This window comes from Plasmodium falciparum, assembly GCF_000002765.6.
Source record: "Plasmodium falciparum 3D7 genome assembly, chromosome: 12".
NCBI lineage: Eukaryota > Apicomplexa > Aconoidasida > Haemosporida > Plasmodiidae > Plasmodium > Plasmodium falciparum.
Genome location: NC_037284.1, coordinates 882,922 through 897,500, shown reverse-complemented (window position 1 = coordinate 897,500; position 14,579 = coordinate 882,922). Strand labels below are relative to the sequence as shown.

General features: G+C 19.1%; 2 protein-coding genes across 2 annotated transcripts in view; one reads left to right on the top strand and one right to left on the bottom strand.

Annotated features, from left to right (window-relative positions):
• The window catches only part of PF3D7_1222400 (AP2 domain transcription factor), a gene marked incomplete at both ends in the record, with an annotated part of 7,677 nt that extends 757 nt beyond the window's left edge, over positions 1-6,920 (bottom strand). The window contains one exon of the mRNA XM_001350585.1: positions 1-6,920. This exon is cut by the window's left edge and continues 757 nt beyond it. Within this exon, the coding sequence (XP_001350621.1) occupies positions 1-6,920 (6,920 nt within the window).
• A 4,548-nt stretch (positions 6,921-11,468) lies between these two features.
• Positions 11,469-13,934, top strand: PF3D7_1222300 (endoplasmin, putative; the record flags this gene model as incomplete). The annotated part of the gene is made up of 1 exon (XM_001350584.1): positions 11,469-13,934. The coding sequence occupies one exon, from the start codon at positions 11,469-11,471 to the stop codon at positions 13,932-13,934; it is 2,466 nt and encodes an 821-aa protein (XP_001350620.1).
• Positions 13,935-14,579: the final 645 nt, after the last annotated feature.

Here is a 14,579-nt window from a genome sequence, read left to right as displayed (position 1 = left end):
CTATTATTATGATTGTTATTATTATTAAGATTGTTATTATTATTATGATTGTTATTATTATTATGATTGTTATTATTACTACTACATATTTGTTTGTTATTTATACATGGGTTATACACATTATTATCATTTTGAATGTTTTGATAATTTTTTGGATGACTTTTCTTATATTCATCATTATTATCATAATTGTTATTATTAAATTTTTCTTTTGTATAATTCATTATGTCCTTCATTTGTGGCTGTTGATCTTTTTTATTTGACATATGATTATAAGTGCTATTCATATAATTATTGCTATTAAGCGATGGGTTATTCAAGGTGTTAATATATTTTATACTATTATTTAACTGTGCACTTAATAATTCGGTATACATTTGTTTATTTATTTGATTATTATTTTTTTCTGTAAAATTTTGTATTTCATTTTTTGTGTTTTTATTGATTTCTAACATTTGTGGAATTTGTTTTTTCTTTTTCCTTTTTTTTTGGGTTTCTTCATTATTATTATTTTCTTGTTCATATGGTATCAATGGGCCTTGATTAGTATTTATATAATTGTGTTGTGTATTCAAATAAATATGTTCAATATTTTTTTCAGAGAAATTATCTGTATTGTTTTTTGGTAAGACATATTGATTATTTATTTTTTCTTTATCATTTTTATAGTTTTGGTGCTTTTCATAAGATTCGAAATTTTCATACTTGTCTTTGTATGTGTTTGAAGAGATATTTTCTCTTTTCTGTTTATTTTCTATGGTTGATATATATTTATCATTATGATAAATATCATTAAGATTATGATTAACATGGTAAATATGTTGACTTAGTTGACTATCATTATAATTTGTGTCGTTAAGATAATAATTCATATTATCACTAATATTATGATTAATTTTTCTTTTCTTTTTTTTTTTTTCCTGATTATCATTTTTTCTTACTTCATCTATATTGTTTCTCTTTTTCTTTTTGGGTGGCTCATATAAATCATAACTATTACTATAATGATTTTGATCATTTAATTTATCAGAAGAATTAAAATCCCTTAAATCAGATGTGTTTATATTGTTATTTATTAAAATATTATTAAGCAAGGGATATGCAGGTTTTGTAAAGTTATTATTTATAATACTATTCGTTGTACTATAATTCACATTTTCTTCTCTACATTTAATAGCTAGCTCACGAGCTTTTTCAAATCCATATTTTTTAACAGAAAAATATTTATGTATAGTTTTACAGTTGGCTCTCCAATGAGATACCCATATTTTTTGTTTCCTATCATAACTAACACCTGTTATTTTTGGTACATTTTTATCATCGTCAAATAATTCTTCGTTGTAACATAGAGACTTCATATTATTATAATCTAAGTTTTCTTCGTTGTATATATTATTATTATTATTATTATGATCATTATTTATGGTTTTATCATTATAATTAGAAATATTAGTTACAACATTATCTCTTATATTATTCACAACAGGATTTATTTTGTTTTCATTATTTTTTATATTCTTTTCTTTCTTATTATCATTCATATTATTTATGGTATATGAAGAAGAAAAATTGTTATGGTTGCCTAATTGATCATTTTTATTATTATTATTTTTTTTTTTATTATTTTTTTTATTTTTATTATTAAATATATTTGTATCATTTAAATCATTTTCCTTACTCATATGAGGTGCTACTTGCAATGATTGCTTATTATTATCCATTTGTAAATTATTATAATTTTCATTGTTTATACAATATTGCTTATGTTTTATAATATCATCTTTTATAAATGGTGATATCATTTGTTCACTTATCTTATCCTTTTTATTATTTCTTATGTTTTTATTTGATTCATTTGTTAATGTTATTTTTGTAAAAGTATCCATATAATTTTTGGTTTTCATGTTTTTCTTGTTTCCTTCTAAATTTGAATTCACATTATTTGTATTGATAGTTATATTATTATTACATAAATTATTAGATAATTTAGGGCCCATATTATTATTATCATTTTCAAAATTTCCATTTGTATATAAATCATTAATATAACTTTCTAACTGATTTAAATTTTTATTTATTTCATATTCAGGAGTAGAACTAACTGTTGTAAAAGAACAAAAGCTATCCTTATTTAATGTGGATGGGATATGAGATATATTTCCTTCTTTCTTATCATCAGAATTATTAATATGTAATTCTCGATTCTCATCATTATTATATGTATTTTGTATACTATTGTATCTATTATAATTCATATTTATGTTATTAATACTTTCATTTTCTACTATTCTATTATAATTAGGTTCTTCTATACCCTCATGAATCACGTTTTTATAAACATTCATATTATTATCAATAGTATGATAATTATTATTAATTATACTTTGATTAGAACAATTGTTATCATTTTTATATTCAACACTTTTTGAAGTATTCACAATATTTTGAATATCTTGTGAATGTTTCATATTTGAATGGTCACCATCCTTAAGGTTAGATGAATATTTTACAAAATCATAATTATTTTTTAATTCACTATTTTTTACATTTCCATTCATATTATTCAAACGTATATTATTATTATTATTATTATTAATATTATTATGATGATGATGATCCATAGACATGTCTTTATTTGGTTTATAAATAAAATAAAATGGTTCATTATAATTAAATGGATACGTTTTATTTTTATTATTCCTTTTTCTAATATATCTTTTATCACCCGATATATATATTAATTTTTTGCAGTGTATCGATTTACCTATATTAAATGATGATAACCATAACTTAAGAAAAAAAAACACCTCATTAAAATTATTAATATTTTCTCTATCCTCTATATTATGTATTTTATTATTGTTACAATATATTTCTTGTGTTTTATTTTTTTTCCCATTGTTTTCTATGCATGTATCATTTAAAATACAATGAGATGAAGAATCATTTGGATTACAAAACCTATTTGAATTAACACAACTGTCATCAAATTTTTGTTCTTTTAAAAATTGTTTTTCTGTATTTTGTGATGTATTATATATATCTTTTATTATTATATTATTATTATAATTGGTTTCATTATTCATATGCGAAAGTGTATTATGCATGGGATGGTGATCATTGAAAAAAGTATTCATTTTATCATTATCACTATAATCATTATTATTATTATTATCATTATTATTATTATTATTATTATTATCATATTCATCATTTGTGTGTACAATCCTTTGATTTTCTATAGTTTGTACATGTTTCTCATTTACTAATTTATAATTTACAGTATTTAAATAATCATATATAGATTTTGTATTTTCGTTATATATTTCTTTAGTGTTATTATCAGGATCAAATATTGCGGTACAGTAATTTCCATAAGTTATTGTTTTATTATCATTTTCTGTGTTATTCAAAATGGTGTACGAATAATTGTTTGAATGAATAATATCTTTTGTTATATGCATATTGGACACATCATTATTTGATTTATGATATCTCGACATATTAGTATACATAGATACATCTATATTATTATTATTGTTATTATTATGTATGATGTCACAATTATTTTCTACTTGTTCATTTTTACATTCATCTCCATTTACCATACACCCTTCGTACATATCCCTATTATACGAATTAGGTATTATACTTTCTTCTTCTCTTTGTATTCCATATACTTTTTGATTGCTATAGAAATCATGCCCACAATGATTCGTACTCTCCATATTATTCACATTCATGTTTACTTTTTTGTATGTACCGGAATTATATATCTCAATATTTGAAATGTAATCTTCTTCTGAATTATTTGATTTTTCACCATTGTAATTATTAATTAATAAATTATTCATATAATTATGTGTTGGTACAGCTTCCGATATATTATATTCACAGTGATAATACGTCTTACCTCTGTCCTCTTTAATACGATGAGCATTTTTGTTAAACATTTTTTCATCCGTATTATTTTCCATATGTATATTGTGATTATTATTTTGTTGATGTACAATTTGTATATTTCCAAATGATTTATTTTTATCATCTTTTGGATATACAACATGTTCATCATAATTTTGTGGTGTATAATTTAAATTACACATATTATTGAACTGAGGAGATATATCATCACTTTTAATATTATTTGTTATAATTTTATTTTTATAATTTTGCATATGTTCTTTTGTTTCATAAGAATTGTTGTAAAAAGAATATTCTTTTTCCTTATGTATTTTATTATCTTCGTAAATATTTTTATCCAAAAATTTACATTCACTATATGTAATATTTTGTATATTATTATTTTGATGATGGGTTATTGAATCGGCAACAAAATTGTTATCGCCATTCAATGAATTAACACTTTTTGCATTTGCTACATTTTGTAGATTTTGTACGTTTTGTAGATTTTGTACGTTTTGTAGATTTTGTACGTTTTGTACGTTTTGTACGTTTTGTACATTTTTTACATTTTGCACATTTTGCACATTTTGTACATTTTGTACATTTTGTACATTTTGTACATTTGATATATTTTCTTCTTTATAATTCCCATAATTGTTGAAGTATATACTATTATCTTCATTATTATTTATTTCCTGTAAGTGATTTACATTATTCAAACTGAGTTTATCATCTCTTGATAAATTTGTCATTGGATTATACATAGGACTATGTGGTGATATGTTATCCACATTGGATACATCAATATGATTATTTATTAATATATTACAATTAACACAATTACGAGTATAACAACTATTACTTCGAGAATTCAAATTATATGTATCTTTATTATCCACATGACCTTTTGGTGTGATATTATTATAATTATTAATTTTATTGTTATAATTAATATTGTTGGTATCATTTATAACATGACTATAATTTTCTTCATGTCTTTCTTTTACCATTAGTACCTTATGTTTCATATCATGAACATTTTGATCATTCATATTGTAATTAGTGACCATATTATCCATATTAACATTATTCATATTGGTATATAATTTTTTATTGTCATTATTTTTTACCTTATTTGTGTGTAATATATTAACCATATTATCCTTTTTATATGTACTGCATGTTTTTTTGGTACTGTTCAATAGGCACTGATTTATTATCTTATCTACCATATTTTTATTAATATCATTATTTGATGCGTTAATAAAGCTTTTATTAATTATATTGTTGTTCATTATATTATTATTTAGGATGCTATCAAGAACAATATTATTATTAATAATATTATTATTAATTATATTATTATAAATAATATTATTATTTTTTTCAACATTTTTTTTTAACTCTTCTATTTGTCTGCATGTTTGGTTTGTATTTTTTATTTGTCGATTCATCAAAAGGGTGGTATTATCACTTGCATTATTGCAAGATTGATTATTATGATTATTATTATTATGATTATTATGATTATTATGATTATGATTATTATGATTATTATTATGATTATTATTATGATTATTATTATGATTATTATGATTATTATTATTATTATGATTATTATTATTATTATTATTACTATTACTATTAATATTATTATTACTATTATTATTATTATTATTATTATTATTATTATTATTATTATTACTATTAATATTATTATTACTATTAATATTATTATTATTATTATTACTATTAATATTAACATTGCTGTGATTTTTTATTTGTTCCAGATTTTCTTTTGAATGATATATCATTTTATTATTCCCTAATTCATTTATATTACTATACGTTTGTGCAGATAATTTAGGTGGGTTATTTGTAACCATTTTATGAACTAAAGTATTATTATTAGAAATATTATCATTATACATATTGCGATCGTAAGCGCTTTTTTGATTTAAGTTTTTTTTATTTACATCACAGGATGATATATTATTAGTTAACTCTTCTTTGGATTTATTCAAATTAATATTTGAATTATTATTTGTTATATTATTATTATAATATGTATAGTCAATATTATTCATATGATCATTATTATCACAGTGGATATTATAATGATTATACTTGTTATCGTATTCCTTAGGATTTTTTTCATTTATCTTAATATTATCAATATTCTCATTATGAATATGTTCAATGGAATTAAATTTTTGATTGCTTTCCCTTTTTATTGTATCATAATTTTGAGAAGGTATCTTTTTGAACATATCATTTTTATTATATGTACACATTTCATCCTTACTCATATTATCATTTTGATTAATCATCAAACCATTTTGATTAATCATCATACCATTTTGATTTATCATCTTATCATTTTGGTTCATCATAATACTATTCTGATTGATTATCATATCATTTTGGTTCATCATAATACTATTCTGATTGATTATCATATCATTTTGGTTAATCATTCTTTCATTCTTATTAATCAGCTTATCGTTCTGTTTAATCATCATGTCGTTTTCATTTATGACATTTTCATTTTTGTTAATCATCATTTCGTTTTTATATATGATACTATCATTTTTATAAATGACACTTTCATTTTTATTTTTTACTTCTTCTTGTTCACTTTTCAGATCACACATTGTATATATATTTTCCTTAGAAGGTACAATATTTTTATCATTAAATAATTTATTGTTCATACTTGTATGATCATTTTGATTCATTTTATTTATATTATAGCACATATAATTACATGAATTGTCCTCATTATTGTTATTATGTAAAACATTATACATATTATTATACATATAAATATTTTTTTCTTCCTTGTCCTTAATTATTAAACTCTTCTTTTCTACACATTCCTTATCATATGATAAATTACCATCTGGCGTGAAAGAATTCTTGCAAGGAGATTTTGTTCCTTCATTTATGGTATTATCATTATTAAAAGAAAAAGAATAATTAATATTTATTTGATTACAATTGAAAGGACTATTCATTTTTCTTGTACTTAGGCTAGGTTACATAAACTTAAGGAAAAAGAAGAAAAAAAAAAATAAAAAATAAAATAAAATAGAACATAGCATAGCATAACATACACAAAATGAAAATTAATAAAACAAAAGGTATAAATCCAAACACTTGGAATTAAACACATCTAATGGTATAAATAAATAAATAAATAAATAAATAAATATATATATATATATATATATATATATTTATATTTACATATTTTCATATGTGATATGTTGGTTCCTCCATTTTTAAAGTTGAACAAATATATAAGTTCAGTACAAAGGTAATGTATTTTTTTTATATTTTTTTAATGTATATATATTTTCTTCATTAAAAAGTTACATTACATATAATATATTCATTCATTTAATAATAATAAAAATAAACACACATATATATGTATATATATATATATATATATTTATTTATTTATATTTATATTTATATTTATATTTATATTTTTTTTCCCCTTTTTTATCTTAAAATATAAACAGCAATCATAAATATAAATATCAATATATAATTTATTAAAATAGTACAAATGATATACAAGTAATCCTTATGATAAACTAAAAATATAATGGTCTATACATAACATATGTATACATATAATATGGTTGCTTACACTGGTTATATTATTAAAGTGGATTATGAAATATAATACAATCGTGCAATAATAAATTTATATATATATATATATATATATAAACATATACATAACAATTTAATTAAAACAAAAAGAAAAAAAAAAAAAAAAAAAAAAATACAAATACATAAAATATACATATAAATACATATATTTTTATAAATGTTCTTTTATGTTCCAAAGCAGAGCAATAAATTATTTATACTCAAAACTTTATTTCATTTTTCTTTTCTTATATATATATGTATATATATATATATATATATATATATATATATTTACATAGGGAGGAAAATAAACGATGACATATAATGTCTACAAATATATTCAGCAAGTTTATAATTATATACATTAAATGAACACACATAAATAAATTACATTTCAAATACTACCTTATAAATATAAAAAAAATTATATGTTTTATTTTTTATTTTATTTTTTTTTTTTTATATTTAAATATTAAATGTTCTCTTGAGAATTCATAATCTAATTTTATATTATCTAAAAAAAGATTAAAAATATATGAACTCCTTCGAAATATAATATATAAATATATAAATACATATATGTATATGAATATATATATTTTTAAAATTTATAAAAACAAAATGAGAAATTATAAGTAAAAAGTACTTAATATATAATAAACAAAATTGTAGTATATATTGTATATACATAATGTAAAATACAATTTATATATATGTATAAATATATCTATCTATATATATATATATATATATAATATAACACAATAAGGAAAATGAAAGAATATAAATAAAACAATAAAGTAATAGATATAAAAAAATTAAAAAAACTTTAAATATATATATATATTTATTATATTTACAAAAAGAAAAATATATATTTAGAAGAAATGATACAAATATATATAATATTATTTGTATAATATAATATATATATATATATATATATGTGATATATTTTCCAATTCATATTAAAATAATATATATATATAAACATATATTTTTTCACATTTAAATTTATTTAGGTGTATTATATATAGGTATTAAATTAAAATATTTTAAAATAATCAAATATATTTTATATGGTGAGATACTATTATGAATTTAAAAAAAAAAAAAAAAAACACATTCTATTATAATATATATAGCGTCATCTTGTATTTTATTTAAAGAAGAAAAAAAAATAAAAATAAAAATAAATAAATAAATATATATATACATATATATTATATACCTTTTTTTTTTTTTTTTTTTTTAATAATATTACAAAGATATTAATAAAAATAAATTACAAATTAATCATATATAATCATTTTATTTTTAAATTGATACAAAAAGGCGTACACCTTTATATGTTTTAATACGTATTAGGTGGATATTTATTTTATTATTTAGATACCCCCTACAAATATATGTACACATAAATATATGCATATATAAAAATAAAAATATTTATTTAGTACATATATAATTATATACTATATATAAAAAATATATATATATATAATATAATTTATATATATTATATAATATATATATTTTATATAATGTACATAAACCGCACACATATAAAAAAATAAATATATATTATATAATATATATAAATTGTTTATTTATATATATATATATCACCATCATTTATTAATATATTTATAAATCCAAATATATTAATGTCTTTGTTATATTATTCATTTTAATATATGAAAAAAAAAAAACAACTTAATATTGCTACTTCTTTTTTTTTTTAATTTATAATGTATAAGCAAAAAACTATTAATATATAAAAAAAACTTAAAATAAACATAAACAGTTTTAAGAATCCCAATTTAATGGGGGAGAATCAATTGTTTGTTTTATGTTTCTTTCTTTCTTTCTTTCTTTCTTTCTTTCTTTCTTTCTTTCTTTCTTTCTTTCTTTCTTTCTTTCTTTCTTTCTTTCTTTCTTTCTTTCTTTCTTTCTTTCTTTCTTTCTTTCTTTCTTTCCATTTTTTTTTTTTTTTTTTAAATTAGTAATTAATACCTTCTTATTCGAAATAATTTATTAAATATAAAGAATATATATAAAATAAAGAAATAATAAAGATTAGATAAATATGCCTATATGTTTAGTTGTACTCCTAATATTATTTGTTTATACAGAAAAACAATATATGGGTTTAATATTAATAGAAAAAAAAAAAAAAATAGAATAACGGAACTAAGAAGGAATATATTTTATAGTATTTCCTTTTTCAATATTTTAGCTTAAATAATATATATATATATTTCTTTTTCCCTTATGAACAATATTATTGTTTGTCACATGTTAAATTATGTTTACGAATTTTATATTTATTTTGTTTTCCAATATAAATAATAATATACCATTAAATATATCTTTAAGAAAAAATAGATGTGTACTTTCATATATATATATATATGGAGATAATGATATTATAAAGGTCTAGAAAAATATATTTTTTAATTTATTTGTAATGATTATGTATATATAATATATATATACATTTGTATCTTATATATAAGTGTACGCAGATTCTTACGATATGAATACATATGCTCATTTTTTTTTTTTTTTTTGCTTTATAATATTATATAATATATATAAATATATATATATATATATATATTTATTTTTATATTTATATAATAATTACTTTGTTTTCCTTTGCGTACATATCTTATTTTAAGGAAAAACATTTTTTCAAAATAAAAAAAATATATATTTATATTTATATCTATATATATATATATATATATATTTGTGAATATTCTTTTTCCTTCTCTTTTATTTTTTTATATAATCTTATTTTAATAATTTGAAAAAATATGAGAATAACAAAAACAAAAAAATTTAAATAAAAAAAATTTACTAATAATAGTAAAATAATAAATAAATACGTATATTTATTTATAAAACAGGTTAATAATTATATTATACATTTATCTTATTTTCATAGCATATAAAAAAGCAAGTATAAAAATTTATTTATTGGCTTCTTCAAAGAAAAACTGGATTTTACGCATATATCTAAAGCGTATATAAATAAAAAAATAGGGATTGTACAAAAATACATAAGAAATAATAAAATATAATAATATATGTATAATTTTATTAAATAGGGATATTAAATAAATAAATATATATATATATAATATTTTATTGCATATATATATTAATATATGTATACATAATATATATAAAAAAAAAAAAAAAAATGTAAAAAAATGTAAATATTTTTGATTTTCTTTTTTTTTTTTTTTTTTTTTTTTATATTATTCATTTTTTGAGAAATAGAAACTTATTATATTTTTAAATTAAGTGTTTTTTTGTCATGTGTTTATATATATACAATAATATATTATATAAACAGAAAATTATAATAAAATTTTCATAATATATATATAATATATATATATAATATAATATATATTATTTTATTAATTATTTTCTTTATATGTTTCTTGTGTAATTTTTTGTTTTACATTTATATTCTTATATATATATATATATATATATATATATATTTATTTATTTATTTTATATAAATATATCCATTTTTATGTACTATTCATTATAGTTTTTTTTTTTTTTTTTTTTTTTTTTTTTTTTTTTCCTTTAAAAGGAAGGCAGACAATATTTTGTGTAAAATATTAAATTAGAAAGAAATATAAAGTATATATTATATATATTTTTTTATTTATTTTTATATTTGAGAATATATACACAATTACACTTCCATTTAGTGATACTAATTTTTGTACGCATAAAAGAATATTCTTTTTTAAGAATATAAAAAGAGTATAATATATATATATATATATATATATATATATATATTTATATATATTTAATATTTATTATTTATTCGTTCAAGTGTCGTAGTTTATCGTTTGGCTGAAATGAAATTAAATAACATATATTCTTTTTTTTTCCTTTTTTTTGTGTTATGTGTAATACAAGAAAATGTAAGAAGGGTCTTATGTGATAGTAGTGTTGAGGGTGATAAGGGACCTAGTGATGATGTGTCAGATTCTAGTGGGGAGAAGAAGGAAGTAAAAAGAGATAGGGATACATTAGAAGAAATTGAAGAAGGAGAGAAACCAACTGAATCGATGGAAAGCCATCAATATCAAACTGAAGTAACAAGATTAATGGATATTATAGTTAATTCTTTATATACTCAGAAAGAAGTATTTTTAAGAGAATTAATATCTAATGCAGCTGATGCATTGGAGAAGATTAGATTTTTATCTTTATCTGATGAAAGTGTATTAGGAGAGGAAAAGAAATTAGAAATACGTATTTCAGCAAATAAAGAAAAGAATATTTTATCAATTACAGATACAGGTATAGGTATGACAAAAGTTGATTTAATAAATAATTTAGGTACTATTGCAAAATCTGGTACTTCTAACTTTTTAGAAGCTATTTCTAAAAGTGGAGGAGATATGAGTTTAATTGGTCAATTTGGTGTAGGTTTTTATTCTGCATTTTTAGTAGCAGATAAAGTAATCGTATATACAAAAAATAATGATGATGAACAATATATATGGGAATCAACAGCAGATGCTAAATTTACTATATATAAAGATCCAAGAGGAGCTACATTAAAAAGAGGTACACGTATATCATTACATCTAAAAGAAGATGCAACGAATTTATTAAATGATAAAAAATTAATGGATTTAATTTCTAAATATAGTCAATTTATACAATTCCCTATATATTTATTACATGAAAATGTATATACTGAAGAGGTATTAGCAGATATTGCTAAAGATATGGTAAATGATCCAAATTATGATAGTGTAAAAGTTGAAGAAACTGATGACCCTAATAAAAAAACAAGAACAGTTGAAAAGAAAGTCAAAAAATGGACACTTATGAATGAGCAAAGACCCATATGGCTAAGATCACCAAAAGAATTAAAAGATGAAGATTATAAACAATTTTTTAGTGTTTTATCAGGATATAATGATCAACCTTTATATCATATACATTTTTTTGCAGAAGGAGAAATTGAATTTAAGTGTTTAATTTATATTCCATCTAAAGCACCTTCTATGAATGATCAATTGTATTCTAAACAAAATTCTCTCAAATTATATGTTAGAAGAGTTTTAGTTGCAGATGAATTTGTTGAATTCTTACCTAGATATATGAGTTTTGTGAAAGGTGTTGTTGACAGTGATGATTTACCTCTTAATGTATCCAGAGAACAGTTACAACAGAATAAAATATTGAAGGCAGTTTCTAAACGTATTGTACGTAAAATTTTAGATACCTTCCATAAATTATACAAAGAAGGTAAGAAAAATAAAGAAACCCTACGATCTGAATTAGAAAATGAAACTGATGAAGAGAAAAAAAAAGAAATTACCAAAAAATTAAGTGAACCAAGCACATATAAATTAATATATAAGGAATATAGAAAATTTTTAAAGAGTGGTTGTTATGAAGATGATATTAATCGTAATAAAATTGCAAAATTACTTTTATTCAAAACTATGCAATATCCAAAAAGTATATCTTTAGATACATATATTGAACATATGAAACCTGATCAAAAATTTATTTATTATGCTTCAGGAGATTCATATGAATATTTAGCCAAAATACCACAATTACAAATCTTTAAAAAAAAAAATATTGATGTACTTTTCTTAACAGAATCTGTTGATGAATCATGTATACAAAGAGTACAAGAATACGAAGGAAAGAAATTTAAATCTATTCAAAAAGGAGAAATCTCTTTTGAATTAACAGAAGAAGAAAAGAAAAAAGAACAACAAATGCAAAAAATGTATAAAGCATTAATTGATGTTATATCAGATACTCTAAAAAATCAAATATTCAAGGTAGAAATTTCTAGAAGATTAGTAGATGCACCATGTGCTGTTGTATCAACTGAATGGGGATTATCAGGACAAATGGAAAAATTAATGAAAATGAATGTTAGTAATTCTGATCAAATTAAAGCAATGAGTGGACAAAAAATACTTGAAATTAATCCAAATCATCCAATTATGATCGATCTTTTAAAAAGATCTGTAACTAACCCTAAAGATCTTGAACTAACGAATAGTATTAAAATTATGTACCAATCAGCTAAATTAGCATCAGGATTTGATTTAGAAGATACTGCAGATTTGGCTCAAATAGTTTATGACCATATTAATCAAAAATTAGGAGTTGATAATAATTTAAAAATTGACGATTTAGATCCATCTATATTTGAAACTAAAAAAATTGAAGATGAAAATGACTCATCCAAATTTGAAGAAGAAATTAATATAGATGATGAAATACAAAAGAAAGATAATAATGTAGATAATGAATCAAATGATAAAAGTGACGAATTATAAGCTCATTAAAAGGAAATAATATATATATATATATATATATATATATATATATAAATATATATATGTATATACAAATATTTATTTATATAAATATTTTAAGAAATACTATATAAATTAAATATATTCATGTGCAAAATATATATATAAATGAAAAAAAGAAAAAAAAAAAATATAACATATTTTATATATATATAATTGCTCTGGGTTTATATATTATTCATATATAACAATGTGCCCCAAAAAAAAATAAAAATTAATAAAAGGAACAAATTAAATTTTTTTTTTTTATTATATATAAAAATATCACATAAATAGAATAATTACAAAAAAAAAAAATAAAAAAATAAAAAAAAAAATAAAAAAATAAAAAAAAAAAAAAAAAAAAGGAAAATAATAAAAATAAGAAAATAATTATTTATCTAATTAAAAGATGAATATTAATATATTTTGGAATAGACAAAATTATTTATAGATATAATTTTATTCTATTTATACATAAACTTTTATAATATAATATAATAATATAATAATATATATACTTGAATGCTTGATATAATTTTTTTTTTTTTTTTTTTTTTATTTTAAATACAAAGGTCAATTTTTATGTATGTTCATAAAAACGCATTTTCTGAACTTTCCATTTAA